General features: G+C 33.8%; 1 protein-coding gene across 6 annotated transcripts in view; it reads left to right on the top strand.

The window, feature by feature from the left end:
- Cacna2d1 (calcium voltage-gated channel auxiliary subunit alpha2delta 1) overlaps positions 1-19,845 on the top strand; it is a 368,458-nt gene that overhangs the window by 226,498 nt on the left and 122,115 nt on the right. For all 6 annotated transcript variants that reach the window (XM_069996360.1, XM_069996362.1, XM_069996361.1 and 3 more), the window contains exon 5: positions 10,337-10,378. In XM_069996360.1, the coding sequence (XP_069852461.1) occupies positions 10,337-10,378 (42 nt within the window). The remainder of the gene's footprint in view (positions 1-10,336; positions 10,379-19,845) is intronic.

The following is a 19,845-nucleotide window of genomic DNA, read 5'->3' as shown; positions in this document are numbered from 1 at the left end:
TGGATGGTGTGGGGTGGGGGGTGGAGAGGGAGGGTGGGATCTCAAACTCAGGGTTTAACATTCTCTCTTTGCTTTCTTGCTCAAGGTTGGTCTCTATCATTTGAGTCACACATTCATGATTTAATTAGGGATAATTTATATCTGAATCAGTGAACAATTTGAATTTGAAAGGTTCTTTGAAATGTACCTTAATTAAATATAGTTATTAGAACTAGCCTAATGACATGTAGGTTACTAAGAGTATTTTTTGTATTCAAAGCAATTATATATTATTCAAATAAAATTAGAATTATTCCATTATTTTCTTTTGTGGAGGCACTTATTCCTTTAGAGATTATTTTTATATACAAGTAGCACAAATATAGACTGTTATCTATACCTTTTCGAGACATACTCAGTTCTACTTTAGTAACATTTTACTATATTAATGAAAAGTAGCAGTGGTTGATATAGAATAGTCAGTGAGTAAAGATTGTTCCTGGTGCCTGTAAAGAAATTGATGATGTTAGTTGGTGGAAGTTATCCTAAACATCTCAATTAAGATGCACAGTTACTATTTTCAGGGATAAATGAATATACTTTCCTTTGACATTTCAAGACCAACAGAAAATTAATGATGAAGAGGTGGTTCTTCTCAATGTGTCATGTGCTTCTACAGCAAATGTCAGAGATTTCAAATAGCAGAAAGCAAAGTTTTGCTACTGTTTTTTCAAAATACAAAGAGATCTGTGTGTTCTGTTGGATAATTCCCATGAGAAGAGAAGCAAAGTAATCAAAGGCTCACTAAAAACAAACAAACCCAGATACTAGGTTTTTTTCTGCTATGATCTGAAGCTAAGCAGTTACTCAGTGGAAGCTTCAAAACACACAGGGATTTCAGGGATAATGTTTCTTAGCCAATTCATCTTCATGGGAGTAGGGTATTTAAGTCTGAGACAGCCCCAGTGCTCACTGACTGGTACTGAAAGTCATCTGCTGAGTTAGTTATAGACTCCGTACTTACAATTATTCATTCTTTCCCCTGCCTACATCTTAGCTCACACAAACACACATGGGCCCACTGCTCCTGTAATTTCTTCCTGAAAGTGTCTGTAAGTCTTAGCCTTTGAGTTTTCCTTAGATGTTTATAAAACACAGGAGACAAACTGTCAGTAAATGACAACATGTGTTGTTGGAATGTCATTCAGTCTCCTCACTATGGATATGTGGATTTTGTGATAGCCTAAATACTATCACAGACAGAGACTGTTAGGGGAATTGAGCCCCAAGCTAGTCTTTGAGAAACCATGCTTCAAATTCATTTATCCCCATGTCTTATTTTTATACTTTTCTGTTAGTATTTTCTAAGCTTAATTCCTTCTCCCCCACCGAAGGAAAAAAAAAGTACTTATAAAAGTAAATTTTGTCAGGGTTAACTGATATAGTAAATGTAAATGCTTATCACATATAAATGCATAATAAATGTATCTTGTCTTCTCTCATCTTTCCTGTCTTCCATGCTCTCATTATAGCAGTGAGGGATGAGTTAAATTGATTTAATAATTACTAATTTTCTGTTCTTTGATGTTCTAAATTTGGAGAGATTATTTTACATTCAGTATTTCATTGATCATAATACAAGTTTTTCTATTTTGTTTTAGTATGGTAGTTTTCTGAGGTTGATATGATGACTTTGGGAATGAGCTGGTAATGATACAAATGGACAAATTAACATGAGTTCATTACCAGGCTCTTACATATTATAGTCCCATGCTAGTAACTTTGATCATGAGTCATGAAGAGCTGTGGTTTTTCTATGTCATTAGGAAGGAGCATGAGAAGTGAAATATTTTGGTGGGTTAAATATTAATGCTTTCGATGATGATACCAAACACTTCATTAGAATTTCAGATGAGAGGAAATTAAAGCAAGTAAAACAAGGTCCTCAATTTTATGGATGTGTTTGCTCAATTCTGTGCTGAGGTTCGTGAAGATTTTGTGTCTGGGGAAAGTAATGTATTTATCTTCCCATCTTCTACATTTACTATTCTCCTATGGTTTAATTTCATTATGATAACATTTTCATCAACACTCTAACAATAGCTTTACAGGTCAGTTTCTATCAACGTTTATCAGGTAAAGAAATACATTTTCATTGCAAGATCAATCCTTTTTATGTCCAAGAACCAAAAAACTCTAAAATTATAGTTGATTTAGAATTTCTATTTGGAATTATCTTAATTTTACTGTCAAGTTGGTGTACAGAGGGGTTACAGTTACATAGGTAAGGTAGTGAGTACATTTCTTGTTGAACATTGTTGGAATTTTCGTTTTTAGTTGATTTGGAAGTTCTTAAAAATAATGAAAGTGTTCTGTTTTAATGGTCTTGAAGTTTAAAATCTGCATATATTTTCTCTATTGTAATACACATTCATTTTGTTTTCTTCATTTCTCATAAGTTTGTGATAGGTCTTTTTATTGTGCTTGTGCCAGTCCTGGGGCTTGAACTCAGAACATGGGCACTGCCACTGAGCTTTCTTTGCTCAAGGTTAGTGCTCTACCATTTGAATTACAGCTCTAGATTTTCGGTGGTTAATTGAAGATATGAGTTGTACATAATTTCCTGCTTGGTATGTCTTTGAACCATAACCTCAGATCTCAGTCTCCTGAGTATCTAAGGATTACAGACATGAGTCACTGGCATATTGCTTCCAATAATCTCTTATAGCTTGTGATCCTCATTTATTGGGCCATAGCAATTAAAAGAACATTCCACTCATTTGGATAGCATTATCTTTAAATTGTTATGCAAATAAGTTTTAATTCTACATGTCAATTTGTAAATACAATGCATCCTGACCAGTGTCACCCCTTTCATCATTCCCCACATCATCTATCCTAAGCCCACCTATCCCTTCAAGTTTCCTAGTTCCATATTCACATAGACTCACTGAGGATTCTGACTGTATTTGCCCATCATTCCTCTCTCCATTCTTTGCCACTTGCTCTTAAATCACATTGCCCTCGAACAAGACATGTTTCAGCTTCTTAGTAATCATGTTGTTAAACTATCTATTACTTAATCGATGGAGTCCCACCATAGAAATCTATCCCTGAGTGTGCAAACTATAGTTAGAGTCTGTATGTATGTATATGACCCTGTCTATGTTTTCATAGAATTATATCTTAATTCTGTCACATATGAGAGAAGACATGTTCTTTGTCTCTCTGACCTTGAATTTCTTTACTCAATGTTTCTTTTTGGTGAATACTCCACATAGTTTTCTCATCTAAGGTGACATTTCCAATTGTGTTAATAGTTTTATAATACAGCTTGCGGCTAAAATCCCTTTGGACAGTAACATAATTAAACAGGTTCAAGAAACATGGATCTGTTGTCTTTTGCTGTGACTATTTCTCTTTTATGGCTTTGGCTAAATCTAATCTATTTGTAATTTATAAGCACCAACGAATGTTGCCTAATGGAGATTCCCAAAGAAGATATATAAATTAATGTTTAATGAAAACAAAAGAAATATGCTTACAATAGGTCAAAGCGGTTTTTCAATTTTGTTGTTTACTTATTAAGTAAAGAAACTAGCATGAAATTTATATTTTAACCCAGATTTTAAAAAAAGGAACATAGAACAAATGAATATTTCTCCAAGTTAAGCAAATTTCTTATTAAATTCTTATTAAATTTCTTATTAAATTATAGTATAGGAATTAAAAGTCTGAAGAAGCAATTTTCCATGTGGACTTAAGATCCTGTGAAGGATGACTTAAATATTGGAACTGAAAATTAGATTTGTTAGAGTCATCTACAAATAGGTCATTCCAAGAGCGATGAGAGGGTTTATTACTTGATGTTGGACATAAATATGTTAGAGACTATTACTGCTATTCCTACTTTTCCATTACACAAAGCTAATATTGATAATACCTACCACTCTGGATTTTCATTAGCAATCATGTTTGGAAAATTCACTTTTGTGAATGAGATTTTGGAGTCTGTGCATGTATATTCATTGCCAATTTTACCTTATACATACATGACATATTAGCTCTCAAGATGTGTGTGTCCTATACACGAAAGCAAGCTCTTTTCAATAGTGGTCTCATTTACAATCTCTTGTCACATGGTATGAAGTAAGATTGCAGGTGTCTTGAGTACAGCCATCTGGTAATACTGGTCTCTACATACAGCTCTGCTCATCTTTCTTCTAAATTACTTCCTTCTAAATTACTTTCTCAGCGTGCTTATAAGAGCCACCTCAGACCAACATAACTAGAAAAATACTTTAGAAGTATACCTTTGCATGTTGGTGCACAAGCCAAATCCCCCCTCTCTCTCCCTCTCCCTCTCCCTCTCCCTCTCCCCCCCCTCACTCTCTCTCTCTCTCTCTCTCTCTCTCTCTCACACACACACACACACACACACACACACAGCCATACACATTCCAGGTCACTTTCTTCAGACAGCTCTGATGGTTGACACATAGCCTGTGCTAGAGTTGTTTTGGTCTCAGTCATTGGCAGTGGTTTATGTTCTAAGCCAAAGTGCTATTAATATGTATTAATAATTTGACTTATAGATGATTTCAGCTAACTGGTATGGACCATGTCTTTTTGGAACTATTAATGCAACTCATTTTAATGATTAATATCCATAATTTCCCACCAATGGTGTGCATATTTGGAATTCATAGTGGTAAAAATTACAATGATGATGCCATCCTTTTTCTGTAAGTAATGAGTAGAAACAGCTGCCCAACATGTGTCATGCCATGGATCATGTGTTGAGCCAAAGGTATCACTATGAGAAGAAAATTAGTTAATTGGACAGAAAGCTATTCTCTATTTGAATTTTGATTGTGTTACACATTTCAGATGTTGACTATAACAAATCTGATTTTCAGTTCCAATATTTAAGTCATTCTTGGCAACATCTTAGGTCCACATGGGAGATGGTTACTTCAGACTTTCACATAAACTATTCACCAGAGGCCAACTTTTTTAAGAAAGCAGCATAAAGGAACCTTCTCTCACAATGCACATTTTTAAGATGGACCAGTCTGTTTTGCCCAGGTTTATTTTTTGACTCCCAGTAGATATCAAGAGTCTACAGTGATTTATCTTTCAACTTCCTAAGGGATGTTTTACATTTCAGTAAACAACAGGATTATATTAGCTTGGACCATTTGGGTAAATTTGTTTCAAGGAGATAATAAATAACAAAACTACTTGGTTAAAAATCAGAAACAAAATAATTTGTTCTTGTCATCTGGTGGTGGTTAAATGATGAAAAATATTTCTCTAAGGATTTAATCCGTGAATATAGTTTGAGGCTAGTTCTGACTGTATTCAATCTTATTGTACAGAATGCTCTCAGATCTCTGCATGTGAATGTGGAATACTTTTGAGAGGATGTTTAATAGTTTTGACTAAAATATTTAGGCAGATGGATAATAAAGAAACTGGATGAGTCAATTCTACCATCTGTGCCTATGGTGGTTAGTTTATATGCCATGGTTTCAAGAAGAGCATTTTAAGTGATTGATGTTATAACTCTTTGCTCTCTGGAAAACAACAAGTGTGAAGGGATTTTAAGGGAGGATAGATAATGATTAAGAATTTCTTTCTTTTGTTCTTTTTGTTCTCTCATACATACACTGATTTATAGAGGGAGTGTTTGCTTCTCATATATATTTTAGAGTAGAAGGCTTTGACTTATATGAGTATGCGCCTTCCAAGCATAGTAAGAAGTTTCCAGGTATGGTAGCTCAGAATAATCGACTGAAGTATGCTAAATTTTTGACCATGAAGAAGTAGAAAGGTGAGACCTTTTTTCCACTGTACAGTGTTAATTTTATTAACAGTTGATTCTCTCACTTACTATAGACATATTTACCAAAATAGTTATTAAGCATAAAGGATACAGGTCTCTGTGCTTACCCTGAAACCCCAAAATCTCACTCATTTTCTAAGTTAATTGGATGTAAGGGACAGAGGGAAGGGGGAAATAAGTCTGGGGAGATTTTTACTTCTTTAATTCTACTCTCTTGGGCCTTATTTTTGAATTTGGAAATTTCTTTTCCTAAATGTTATTGGTAATAGAATGCATTTTACCCAAAACTTGAATTTGGTTGACCTCATGCCAACCACTTTTCTTTATTTCTGAGAAAGGTGCTTTCGCTGATTCATTTTAACAGCAGTTCTGCAAATATTTTTGTGACTCAGTGACATGAATCATTCACTGAACATTGAGTTAGCCTAACATTGCTACACAAATTTTAATATGTGTATTTTATGTAGCTGAAAAGAGAGCTGTAAATGACTGTAATGTGAAAGAAAATTACTGCCTTGCCAAATTACTATTTTCCTCCAACTTAAATTCATTCCTGGGGCAAATAATTCTGAAACTGTCTAAAGAAAACAAACAAATTACAGCAATTTTTAGTAAAATATATAATGAACTTGGACTTCAAAAATATTTTATGTGATCAAAATTAAATTCTCATTAAATATTTTCATTGATTTAGGGCATTTTTGCCATAGAGATAGACTGTATTGACTGAATTCAACCCAAACATAGTTTCTCCAGCTCCTGATTCTTACTACAAATTTCTCCTAATGAAACTGACCAACTGAGACTGGAGGTATGACTCTTGCATGAAGTCCTCAGTTCAAATCTTAGTAACTCCAAAAGAAAACAAAACAAAAACTGAGAAACAATGAACAAAGCAGTTCTACTTAGTATAATAAAGGAACAAAGAGATGTACATGCAACCAATGAAATGTTGGTTTTTCCAAAAATGGAAAAAGAAATATTTATGATAGGTGAGATAAAGATATGTATCCATGCACCACTGGCTCAGACCTGCTATCCTTGCTTCTCAGGAAGCTGACATCTGAAGATAGAGGTTTGAAGTCAGCTTGTAGAGGAAAATCTGAGACTGAACTCTAGTTAACTAGCAAAAACCAGGAAGACAAAGTGTGGCTTGAGTGGAAATAGTAGCATCCTTGAACAAAAAGCTAATCAAGAGTGTAGGCCCTGAGGTCAAGCCCTAGTAAACACACACACACACACACACACACACACACACACACACACACACACACACACACACACACAATGTTGCAAACCCCAAACTATTATCAATGTACTCCCCCACACACACACAATGTTGCAAACCCCAAACTATTATCAATGTACCCTTAAAAATGTACCCTTAAGGGCTGGGATGTAGCTCAGTGGCAAAGCGCTTGCCTAGCAAGTGCAACATCCTGGGTTCGATCCCCAGTACCAAAAAAGAAAAGACAAAAAAAAATACAGTTTAAAAAAATGTACCCTTAAACGATTTGTTGTAACATTTTTCACTTCCTATAAGGTCTGTCTTATCTGGTTAAATGATTGAGCATATGTATATGTGTGTATATATGTGTACATATATGTATATATACGTATATATGTATATGTATATGTATATGTATATATGTATATACATATACATATACATATACATATGTATATGTATATGTATATGTATATATGTATATACATATACATATACATATATACGTATATATACACTCACATATGCTCACATATATATTTAACTGTTTCCTTGTGATATATATATATATGTTTAACTGTTTCCTTGTTTTTCTTTCAATAGAACAAAATTTGTTCTTCATTAATTTTATATTTGACTATGTAAGAAATAAATATTTTATTAATGACCATCCATAGAATAAAAACGAAAAATGTGAATCAGTTTGGTTTATCATTTCTATTACAATAAACTAATTGTAGGCTGTAAATACAGGTTGTTTTATATAATTGCCCTGATGATTTTCCATGATGTTGAAGGTCAGAGTAGATAGGTTTAACTCATTTTGAGCTTCCCTTGTTGCAACATACTATATGTACACATATAGATACAGAACTGCTTGGAATTTAATGTGATTTTTCTATGTTTCTTATTCTTTCTTACTGTAAATTCATGTTTGGCAGGGAATAAAACAAAGGTAAACTTATTCAGCGTTTTAGCATTTGCTGGAATTCACTTTAAGTATAAATTACAGAGCTGCAAGTAGGATCAATGAACCAATAATTAGGTCGAGTCTCTAGTGAGTTTAGAAGATTCTATTGCTTTGTGTATGTGTTGAGTTCTGATTTGGTTTTTTATTTCAGTTACAAAACCAAGGCCTTAAGAAAGACTCCACATAGAGCTCCTATGACCCAGCAATCCCACTTTTGGGCATTTACCCGAATGATCACAAACAAGACCATACTACAGCTACCAGCACATTATTTTTATTTTCCATAGCTAAGATATGGAACAACCCTGATGCTTCTCAGTAGATGAATGGATCAGGAAAATGTGGTATATATACACAATGGAATTCTATGCTTCCATCAGGAAGAATGGCATTGCCCCATTTGTTAGGAAATGGAAAGACTTGGAAAAAATTATATTAAGTGAAGTAAGCCAGGCCCCATAGGTCCCATGGTTTCCCTTATTTGCAATAACTAGTATATGTTTGAGACAAGCAGAAAAGGTCAGATAAGTTGAGGTTAGGCGAAATAAACCCCAAGATAAGGACTCAAATGTTTTAAACATATTTATAAGATGATATCTTCGTTGCTTTGTATGTCCCTCCCCCACAGTATAACCCCTGCTTTCACTGTATTTGATGTTGGTATAATTTGTGGAGGGGAAGGGAAAAAACAAATTGCTTAAATAGGGATACAGGTGGATTCATTGCAACAATGAGATGTACAAGATGTTATGTCGACAAACGAACTTTACAACTTTGCCGGGGGAGGTGGGGATGGGAGGGCAGGGATGGTATGGGGAGACAAAGGAGGAGGCAACAATGCTACCTTGCTCTTGTAATTGTAACTGCTCTGTATGGTACTAATTTCTATCTGAATAAGTTCGGAAACAAAGCAAAATATATTTTTCTCTTAGAGCTTTATTTACTACCACCATCACTACTACTACTGCTGCTGCTGCTGCTGCTGCTGCTGCTGCTGCTGCTGCTGCTGCTACTACTACTACTACTGCTAAGCACTGTTACTTGTACCTGTGCAGCAGCTTGTAATCAAGGCCTTGAGTTCATACTTGTGTTTTTGGCTTGAAGCCAGTGCTCCATCACTTGAGCCTTACCATTTTTCCCCTCTTAGAGATTTATTAGTTCACTGAATCTATGTTGTCCTGCCAAAAAGTGACTATTGTAATCTTGTCTTTCAACATCATGATGATTATGGAATGTTTTTTTTCTTCATTGATATCTGAAAATCAGAGCTAGTGATTTTTACCATAATTTGAGAAATCTTAATAAATTTTCCCTTGTAATTTTTTAAAACGTTGTGCATTGTGTTTGCTTGTAATGAAATTTAAAGCATCTATGTTGTAGATGTTTTAAGAGTCATACAAAAATGCATCTTTGCACAGTGTTCAGTTGACAACTTACACTTGGAAGAATTGTTATTTCTACAGTGAACTCACAAGAAGAGAGAAAATGGAAATAAGCAGAAGTTGGTTGTTTTTGCAGGTCATGAATTTGGTTTGAGACATAGGAATAGTAATTTATTTTTTTCATAGTTATTTTATTTGCTGTCTGTTTTTCTATTGCATTTCAACAACATAGATAGTAGCCATAATTCATATTTATGGTATATTTTAGCAACACTAATATCCGGACATATTCATTTATATTTATTCTTTCTATATAGTTAATACTAATTCAGCACTTTACAAGAATATGAGAATTTTTGCGTTAGACAACCTGATTCATTTTGCGATTTTAATTTATTGTTTTTGGTCCCTTATTTGAAACTGAGGAGAAAATATCTGGCAATTTTGCATAGATGCATCTTTATTAAATAATTTCAATACTGGGAAGATAATATTTTTTTAAATATAGTTTTAACAATGTTAGGAAGATCATTATTTCACCCGTTTCTTGTCTGTTTAATGTTATCATGTGGATTATTTAATATATTCATGATCTTTCTATATGTCAGTGATGAACTTAACGTGTAAACACTGCACTTAATTTTTTTCTTGATAAATGTCTCTCAATTTCATATTGAGATCTTTTTCCCAATGCAAAATATGCTATTCTAATTCCACGAATAAACCCTTAATATGGGCCTATGCTTATACATTTTCATGGGATATACTGTGAAGGGAATGAAATAAAGGGTCTATTAGTTAAACATATCTACTGTGTGTGTATGTGTTATGTATGTATGTATATATATATATATATATTTATATATAATGTTTTATTTTTTATCTAGTTTATGCCCTAATCAATAAAGCGTTCTTTTTTTTTCTTTTAGAGTAATGAAGTTGTCTACTACAATGCTAAGGATGATCTTGATGTGAGTATTAAAATAAATATAATCTTAGTAATTTATTATTTTTACAGCGCAAATTAAATAGTGGATGTAGTTTTAAAGAAAGTATTTGATAGCACAAACAAATTTTGATGCAGACACAGCACTATAATGATAGATTTTAGTCCCTGTGTGATTTAAGAAATTTTCTTAGCTGGGTGCCTTTGGCTTGTACCTGTAGTCTTAGGTACTCAGGAGGCTGAGATCTGAGGATCATTGTTAAGAAACAGCCTGGTCAGGAAAGTCCTTGAGACTCTTATAATCAATTAACCACCAAAAAGCTGAAGTACAGCTGTTCAAATGGCAGAATGGAACCCTTGAGCATAACAAGTTCAGGAACAGCACCACAGGCCCTGATTTCAAGCACCAGGAATAGAAGAAAAACAAGTTTGAATTGCTTTTCCAGATCACCTCTTACAATCTATGCATCCACATGTCTGCTTAGTTAAACTGTGCAACTGTTCATTTTAACTATGGTGTGAATGAGACCTTCAGAAAGTGTTAATAATATGCATACACCAGAAAGAACCCAAAGACCTGTATATAGTAAGCAAGTGCTCTATCAATGAACAATATCTCAAACCCATACACAGGACTTTTTAAAAAATGAATATTACTAATACACATTTTCAAATTATTTAAGAATGTGGATTATTGTCACTAATTCTATTTCTACTTTTGGCTAGACATTGAGAAGGTATTTATTTACAATGTAAACATTTCAAAATTATAACGATAAAAGCTATCATTAAGGCTTAACATTTATCATATTTTATTTTCAGTAGACAAAAATATTGATTCAATTGTTTACCCAAAATTATATTTGTTGAAGTACTACTGCTCTGCAAGTATTTATATAGGATCTTGTGATATATCGGTCAGTAGGCCAATGAATATGATAAAAAATATCATCCAGAAATTTTTTTATCTAATGAAAGTATTCCTGTATGGAATTGTACAGAATTTTATTACACTTAAGAGGAAAGTTAAAAAATTAATCAAATAGTGCTGGTCTTCACCATTTACAAAACCAAACCAAAATGATAAATAAGCCAATCATGATAGCTCAGTACTGTAGTCCCAACTATTGGGGTGGTGGAGAAAAGCAGAATTGCACTTTGAGGACTCAAACTGCAAGAAAAAAGATTGGCTTTGATGGTACATGTCTGTAATCCCAGATACAGGGAAGCAGAGGTGAAATTATCCGTGTCAAGAGACCTACCCTGGGAAAAACTCTATCTAAAAAACAAAGGAGGAGTTAAAAATGTTTGATAAGAAATGTACTCATTACCTTGCTCATGTAACTGTAACCCCTCTATAGTATTTTTACAATAAATAACTTATTTTAAAAAATAAATAAATCAAAAAAGGGTGCTGGGTGCAAGTGGCTCATGCCTATAATCCTAGCCATTCAGTAGGTTGAGAGCTAAGAATTTCTGTTCAAAGTCTGCTTCAGTAGACTTTGTCTTTTGAGAGTCTTATCTCCACTTAGCTACCAAAAAGCTAGAATTGGCTCAAGTGGCAGAATGCTAACCTTGAGCACAATAGCTCAAAGACAACACTGAGGCCCTGAGTTCAAGTGTGTAGACTGTCACTGCAAAAACAAAAAAGTACTAAGGTATAGTTTTTTAAAGTGATTGAGCACCTTTCTAGCAAGTATGAGACTCTGAATTCAAAACATAGTGCCACTCAAAGCAAATTTTAAAAACTAATATATTTTGTTCAAATCCCCCAACTTATATGTTATGCCATATTTATGAATACCACATCTAATTGAACACTAAAATTTCCAGGACATTGTTCACCATTTCACATAATTGTCAATGCTGGCAATGACACTGTAAAAAGTTTTATTTTTTTCTTTTCATAGATGAAGAGCTAAGACTGTTATATTTTGTCAAAGACATAGATGGTTTGTTGGTGATATCTGTCACATTGGAAAGAATATTGTGTCACTTTATGATGTAGGAAACTAATTAAGGTAAAACTATCAGCTAATACAAGGTAGTGTATTAATTGGTGTCAGAATAAATAGCATTTTGGAGAGGTGTTTACTTTCACCATTAAAATTTATTTTTAATGAATAATTGTATTTTGAAATATTACATTTAAAACATATTCCAAAATATCATCAATCTTTTGGATACATTAATTACATTTATTGAGCATTATTTGTAAAGTTGTAACAAAGACTTTTTATGAAATTTTGTCCTCCAAATATTATCTAGCTATGATATCAGTATAGCAAATTTATATTTTTCTGTAAAGTAATAAAGAACATTTTAGGTGAAATAGAACACTTTTATTTGAATGTCATGTTTGCTTATTGCTTAGAAAGCTATTTTTAGACACTTTTCTTGGTCCAAGATTGTAACAATAATATATAATATGCCTGTATTTTCCATTGGCATAATTGTCAAATTTTTTTTTTTTTTGTTTTTGACTTTGGTCCTTAAACCCTACAGAAACTTTGCTACAAATTTACCGAAGAAGATAGAATGTTTCGTAATGTGGGAGTGGCGCTGTGGCTCCAGTGGTAGAGCGCTGGCCTTGAGCTGAAGAGCACAGGGACAGCACCCAAGCCCAGAGTTCAAGCCCCACGACCGACAAAAAAAAAAAAAAAGAATGTTTAGTAATGAAATTATAGCTTTTTCTCTGAGTCTCAACCACACACACACACACACACACACACACACACACACACACACACACACACACACACACACACACACACACACACACACACACACACACACACACACACACACACACACACACACACACACACACACCCCAAAACAAAACAAAAAACAACCAAGAAATAAAAACCAAATCAAACAAACAAAAAAAAAACTGAAAAAAAAAGTAAACTAAGTTTGACTTTCTTCCTTGTGACACATTTTCTGGCTTCTAAGATGCCTATGTTCCCTGTTATTTTACTCCTAGCTTGCTTCATAAGTCTATATAACAGCAGTAACAACAACAACAACAACAAATATAATTAAACTTCTGTAAGATGGTATAGGATGGAATTCCTCAACCTCTCACATTTACAGAAAGGTGTGCATCTTTGAGAAAGAAGTGTGTGGAGTATACAATATAAGTAGCTTGGTTTGAATAAATAGATTTTATCATAAAAGGAAGTCACAGAAAGAAGGCCATGAGTTCATTCCATGTGGGAATCACCATTAAATTTATAATCTAGGGATTCTCACTGTTCTATCTGTATTATGCTGTGTATTACCAACTTCACATGTGTATAAAGAGCCATTTATTTTAAGTATTCATTTTGTCCATGATATGTGGTGAAAACAAGTACTTCCCATATATGTATGATGATGCATAGGGAAAACAAGTATTTAAATGTAACCAAATTCCTAGAATGTAACAAGTACCATTTATTCTACTTGAGTTATCTTGGTGGGGGCCCAACAGAAAGCTTTCCAAGGACTTTGGCTTAAGATAATTCTTCAAGGGCATTTTGTAATATCTGTGTTTCTCTACTTACATCACTTACATCAATGCTATTTGTAGTCACCTGTGGCTAAAAAATAAATACTGACAGCTGGATTTAGTAAAAATGAGGGATACAGTTAATATCCCTATAGAACTTTTTATAATTTGTTAAAAAATATGCAATTACATAATTTGGTATGGTATTTAAATGTTTCCTCTTGAAACTAAAGAGAGAGAAAATGTAACTAAATTTTATCTTTGTTGACCCACCATTTTCCTGGAAGCATGTAAGGCCTTCCTGGGAATAAGATAATCTTTACTGTTTTTTATTAACCTGTCCTACTTAATGGTCATATATTTACTCCTGTACCTAACTGACTATGGTATTCTGTAATTTTTCTAACCAAATGACAAATATTTTTAATATTTTAAGTATTCCTTAAAAGCTAGTTCCAGTCAGATACCAGCCACTCTTGCTTGTAATCCTAACTACTCAGGAGGCTGAGAGTTGAGGTTCATGATTCAAAGCTAACCAGGCAGCAAAAGTCCATGAGACTCTTATCTCCAATAAAGTACTCAGAAAAGTTGGAATGGTGCTATGTCTCAAGAGATAGTGCACTAGCCTTGAGCAAAAGAAGCTCAGGTACAAGCCCAGTCCCAGAGTTCAAGCTCCAGGACTTGCAAAAACAAAAAGTTAATGTGAAAACACTGCTTTCTTCGTTTCTAATCAACTTCTTAATATTGTAAGCAACTTACCACACATCTTGGCTTTAATAGTGTAATGCTATAACCACAGTATTTTGTACAATGTAGTTTATCTCTATGAATTTATTAACTTGACCTAAGACATCTTATTCATTACGGATTGTTCATATTATATGATATATTCATTAAAATATTTCTTATAGGATTCTTCTAAGGCTATATTTTCATTAAATGTGCATAGGGCATCACACTTATTAGACTTGAGTGATGTTCTAACCTTTATTAATCATTTTAATTAATTATTTTCTAGAAAGATTTTTTTATTATTATTTTTATTGTCCAGACCAGTCTGGACCACAATCCTCTTATTTCTGTAGCAAAGGTAGCAGGCTTGTGCCACTGGGCCATACTTTTTTTTTTGGTTGAACTGGGAACTCACTTTTATTTTTTGCCTATGCTAGCCTGGAATCATAGTCTTCCCTATCTCACTTCACAGAATTACAGACATGGGTCTGTAATTGAATAAGGTTATTTTAATATTTTATGTATATGAGTGTGAAAATGCTACTTTGTGAATAATTACAATATTTACAATATACAGAAAACCATAAAGTTTCAATTGAAACAAAGTAAAGAAATGGCCTGCTAGCTTCTACTATGGGCTATATTTGAATTGAGTTTTTGTTTTTTAATGTCAAGGTGATGTACAGAGGAGTTTCAGTTATATAAGTAAGGTAATGAGTATATTTCTTATTACCCCTTCCCTAAATTTTCTCCTACTTTCCCTTACCCCAAACCCTCCAAGTGGTACAGATCATTTCCAACATATTGTCTTGTATATATTGCAGTTGGATTTTACTCCCTTGTCCTTTGTCCCACCATTCTGTTCCCCTTCCCTTCCCTAATTCAAATAAATATATATACAATACCAGAGTACCAAAATCAAATAAAGTAACAATAGAGGATATACCAGAGGGAGAAGAGAATACAAAAGAAACAAAAAAAAATCATGTATTACATTAAAATAACAGTAAAGAAAAACCTCTTCTGTCCATGTTTTGGAGTTCATTTTGCTTAGCATCATCGTATATGGTCATATGTACATAGCTATTGAGCTATTCTGCTCATCTGCAAGATTATCCTGGATGTTTACTAATTATTGCAAATAAGGGACATCATGGGACCTATGTTTCTTTGGTTCTGGTTACTTCATATTAAGCCAGACCCAATGAATTGATTTTGTTTTTGTTTTTGTTTTTTGGTTGTGGAGCTTGAACTCTGGGCCTGGGCACTGGTGCTGAGCTCTTCAAGTGCTCTACCACTTGAGCCAAAGTGCCACTGTCGGTTTTCTGGTGGTTTCATTGGAGATCAGAGCCTCAAGGACTTTCCTGCCCAGACTGGCTTTGAATCTCGAGCCTCAGATCTCAGTCTCTTGAGTAACTAGGATTATAGGCATAAACCACCAGCGCCTACCAAATGACTTGCTTTTTGAGACAATATTTTGTCTCGTTTTGCTCATGTAGTCGGACTGGCTCCCAGCCTAGGAGTGTCTTTATACAGAGTTTACTTACCTGTTCGCATCTGTGACAGCAACCATGAAACAGGCAATGTAGTTTCCTCCATGCCCCTAACTAGTAGTATATGGAAATAAATAGCTCAGTTAGGACACACACACACACACACACACACACACACACACACACACACACACACACACATATGCAGTTTTTTTGTTTGTTTTGTTTCTTGTTTTTTGTTTTTTGTTTTTTGTCAGTCATGGGCCTGAACTCTGGGCCTGGATGCTGTCCCTGAGCCCTTCATCTCAAGGCTAGCGCTCTATCACTTGAGCCACAGCTCCACTTCCACATGCAGCTTTCAAGTAATGTATGAATTAGAATTTTCAATTCCAAATTGAGGTGCATAAGCTAAGTTTTTATGATTCTTTGTAGATAAAATTTGAACCTAGGCATATTGTATGATGCCATCAAAATTAAATTCTTGTTCTGTATATCACTAAAATGAAGGGTGATTGGTGTATCTTTTCCAAACAGATTACATCATTAAAGTAAGCAGGTGAGGAATATAATGACTCAGTTTTGTATTCTTAAGTACAGCAGTAAATTTGAATAGAATGAGTACATGCATTCTGGCTTTGGGAAAAAAGCAAGACACTACTAGAAAACCAATGAGAGCAAGAAAAATCTGGTAGATGTGGCTCAAGTGATTGCCTAGCCAGTATTGAGTTCAAATACTAAACCAAAAGGAAAAGGAAAAAAAAGTGCAAAGATGCTATTTCAATATAACATTCTTTTTTATTTTCTTAGAAAAATACTGTAGTCACAAAAGAGAAAATGTTTCCATCTTCATCTGTAATTTGCATAAAATTTTTAAATAAGTTCCTTGTTTTCTTCTAAATAATCAAGTGTGCACAGTTTTTATTCACGTGGTTCTAAACTGGGCAGTGGTACATGATAGATAAAAGAATATTCAAAGGACTGCTGTTGTTTGCAATAAATCCCAGCTATAGTAGCTCTGCTTTTCATTCATTTGTTCTGTAAAATGGAGGAGATAATAGCACAAATCTCATGGAATTACTGTGAAGATTGAATTAATGGACACATATAAAACATCAACAATTCTTGGCCGTGAAATGAGATATACTTGTATCATGTGGTGTGTTCTTGTCTACATAACAACAGTGAAAGAGAACAGGCTGATATATTTCACATTTTATTGTTATGAACTATATCATTGTATTTGCATAACTTAAGGCAATGCACAAAATTTGTAGTTGAGTCTTCCAAGAATGCTTGAAAAGGGTATGAACACAACATACAGCAGTTTTCTTGATGTTAGTTTAGGTTTTATGTATTCAGATTTTACAAAAAAAAAAAGAAAACAGTTACTAATGAAATAATTATCTATGAAAATACACATTTAAGGACTTCTTAGATTTGGAATTTATTTAGGTTCTTAGTTAGGTTTTTTTTGAGACATCTGGCTTGATAAATTTTCAGTTCCCTGAAGGTTAGGGAAACAGACTTCCCAGAAGGCTGGCCTTGTGGCAGCCAGCTGCTCTGTTTTCTCAATTTCCCCAAAGTAAGCAAAAAGAAATCCGATCATTACAAACCCTTATTAACCTAATTCTAAGATCTATGTTTCTAACTAAAATCCAAATGGAGTAAGTTCAATCCAAATTCCTCATATCATTAAATTGACTTGATTTATTGGCTGCATTTAGTTTTATTGATCATGCTAAAAATCTGAACTGTATGGGATAGTTGGCTCTCTGGCTGAATTTTTTTGCATATTTATGTTGCTATTTATTTTCTTCTTAGCCGAGTGTTGTCTACTTGAAAATTAATTCTAATGCTTCATCCTATCTAAATGTCTTTCTAAAAACCCAGTCATTTATGATTTTTATTTTATGGAAATAAACGTCATTCTATATATGCTGAAGGGATCATGCATCAAACAATGATAAAAAACAATTACAATTATTTCAAAAAATTCAAAATCTAAAGAAAGAATTTAGTCTTTGTTTTCTTACTTTGGTTTTCTTTTTTTACTTTTTTTGTGTGAAAATACTGTACAGAGGGGTTACAATTACATGGGGAAGATAATGAGTACATTTCTTATCAAGCATTGTTGCCTCCTCCTTTATTTCCCCTTACCATCCCTTCCCATCTCCCTGCCCCTGCCCCCCTACCCCCCCACCAAAGTTGTAAAGTTCGTTTTTTTGACATAAGGATTTGTACATCTCATTGTTGCAATGGGTCCACTTGAATCCCTATTTAAATCATTTGTTTTTTCCTTTCCCCTCCACAAATTATACCAACATCAAATACAGTGTAAACAGGGGTTGTACCGTGGGGGAGGGACATACAAAGCAACAAAGAAATCAAATTACATTGTAACTAAGGTTTCTTGGAGTATGCACCATTTATTTTCTGGGCTCTGATGCTCTCAATACAAAATCCTCAAGTACACGATAGAAAGAATGTTAATTATTGCTGCATAACATTTAACAGAGGGGTTTTTTAGATGCATATAAATAAATGACTGAGTTATGTTGGTTGTAATGCATTTGAATTAAATTTTTATAGCTGGCAGATATGTGTGTGTACCTGCTATATATATATATATATATATATATATATGCATATATATGTTGTTGTATACTAGATAATGAACTAGATAAATAGCTAACACAAACACATATATGTTTGTTGTATCTTAGATGCTTTATAAACTGTCATTTAAAGTTTGCAATGCTCCTATGTGGAACATATTGTTGTTATTATTTTAATACTTTCCAAATAAATAGGTACATGTAGGACCTTTGTGCACTGTCACACACTTGGTACTTAGAAGAGAAGGGAATAGTATGCCATGCAGTCCTGATCCACTTGGAGCAAGGAGTCCTTGTAGGGCCTGACTGTGCAATTCCACCCTCTAGAGGCAGGACAAACCTGTGAAGGAATAGATATGAATTCAATTTTGTTTTCAAAATTGAAAATAAACTTTTAGCTGAAGTTGAACATGTGTGTAACTTTAAACAGCATAAAAATGACTTTTGCACGACATGACATGGAATTATAGAACATAAACAAAGTCACCACCGTTAATTCCTCACATCTGATGTGAGAGTCTAAGACATGGACAGGATCATTCTCAATGAACAAACATTTTCCTTTTGGAAAGTTTTAATTGGTCATTAACTGCTTCAAAGAAAAGATCAATGTGTGCATAATAATGGGGTACAAGTCATGTATCAATATGCATTCATTTTATGTAATGTTTAAATCAGGTTGAACTTACCTTTTTCTTCAAACATTTCTTTATAGTAAGACCTTTAACATCTTTTTGAAATGTGCTTTATTGTTAACCTCAGTCACCCTAGTGAGCAGTAACAAGATACTTCTTTCTACCGGCAATGTTGTACCCACTAGACAATCCCTTTTCATCCTACCCTATTACTCTCCCAGTCTCTGGAGAGTAACTTCTACCATCCACTCGAAGCTTCTATGAGGTATTTTTGGATTCTGTGTTGAGTGAGATCATGTAGTACTTGTGCCTGTAATAAAGTATACTTTAAACAGAATGAATTAGACTTTTAGGAAATTTTCTTGTTTTGTGTTTTGTTAATTGTAAAGGTGATGTTCAGAGTATTTATAGCTACATAAGTAAGGCAATGAGTACATTTCTTTTCAGTGTTACCTTTCCCTCATTTTCTCCCTCTTTTCCTCTCCCCCTGGACCTGACCCCAAGTTGTAAAGTTCATTTTCAAC

Source organism: Dipodomys merriami, unplaced genomic scaffold (assembly GCF_024711535.1).
Source record: "Dipodomys merriami isolate MVZ:Mamm:240054 unplaced genomic scaffold, mDipMer1.0.p SCAF_5, whole genome shotgun sequence".
In the NCBI taxonomy this organism is placed as follows: domain Eukaryota; kingdom Metazoa; phylum Chordata; class Mammalia; order Rodentia; family Heteromyidae; genus Dipodomys; species Dipodomys merriami.
This window is presented reverse-complemented; position numbering and strand designations above follow the sequence as displayed.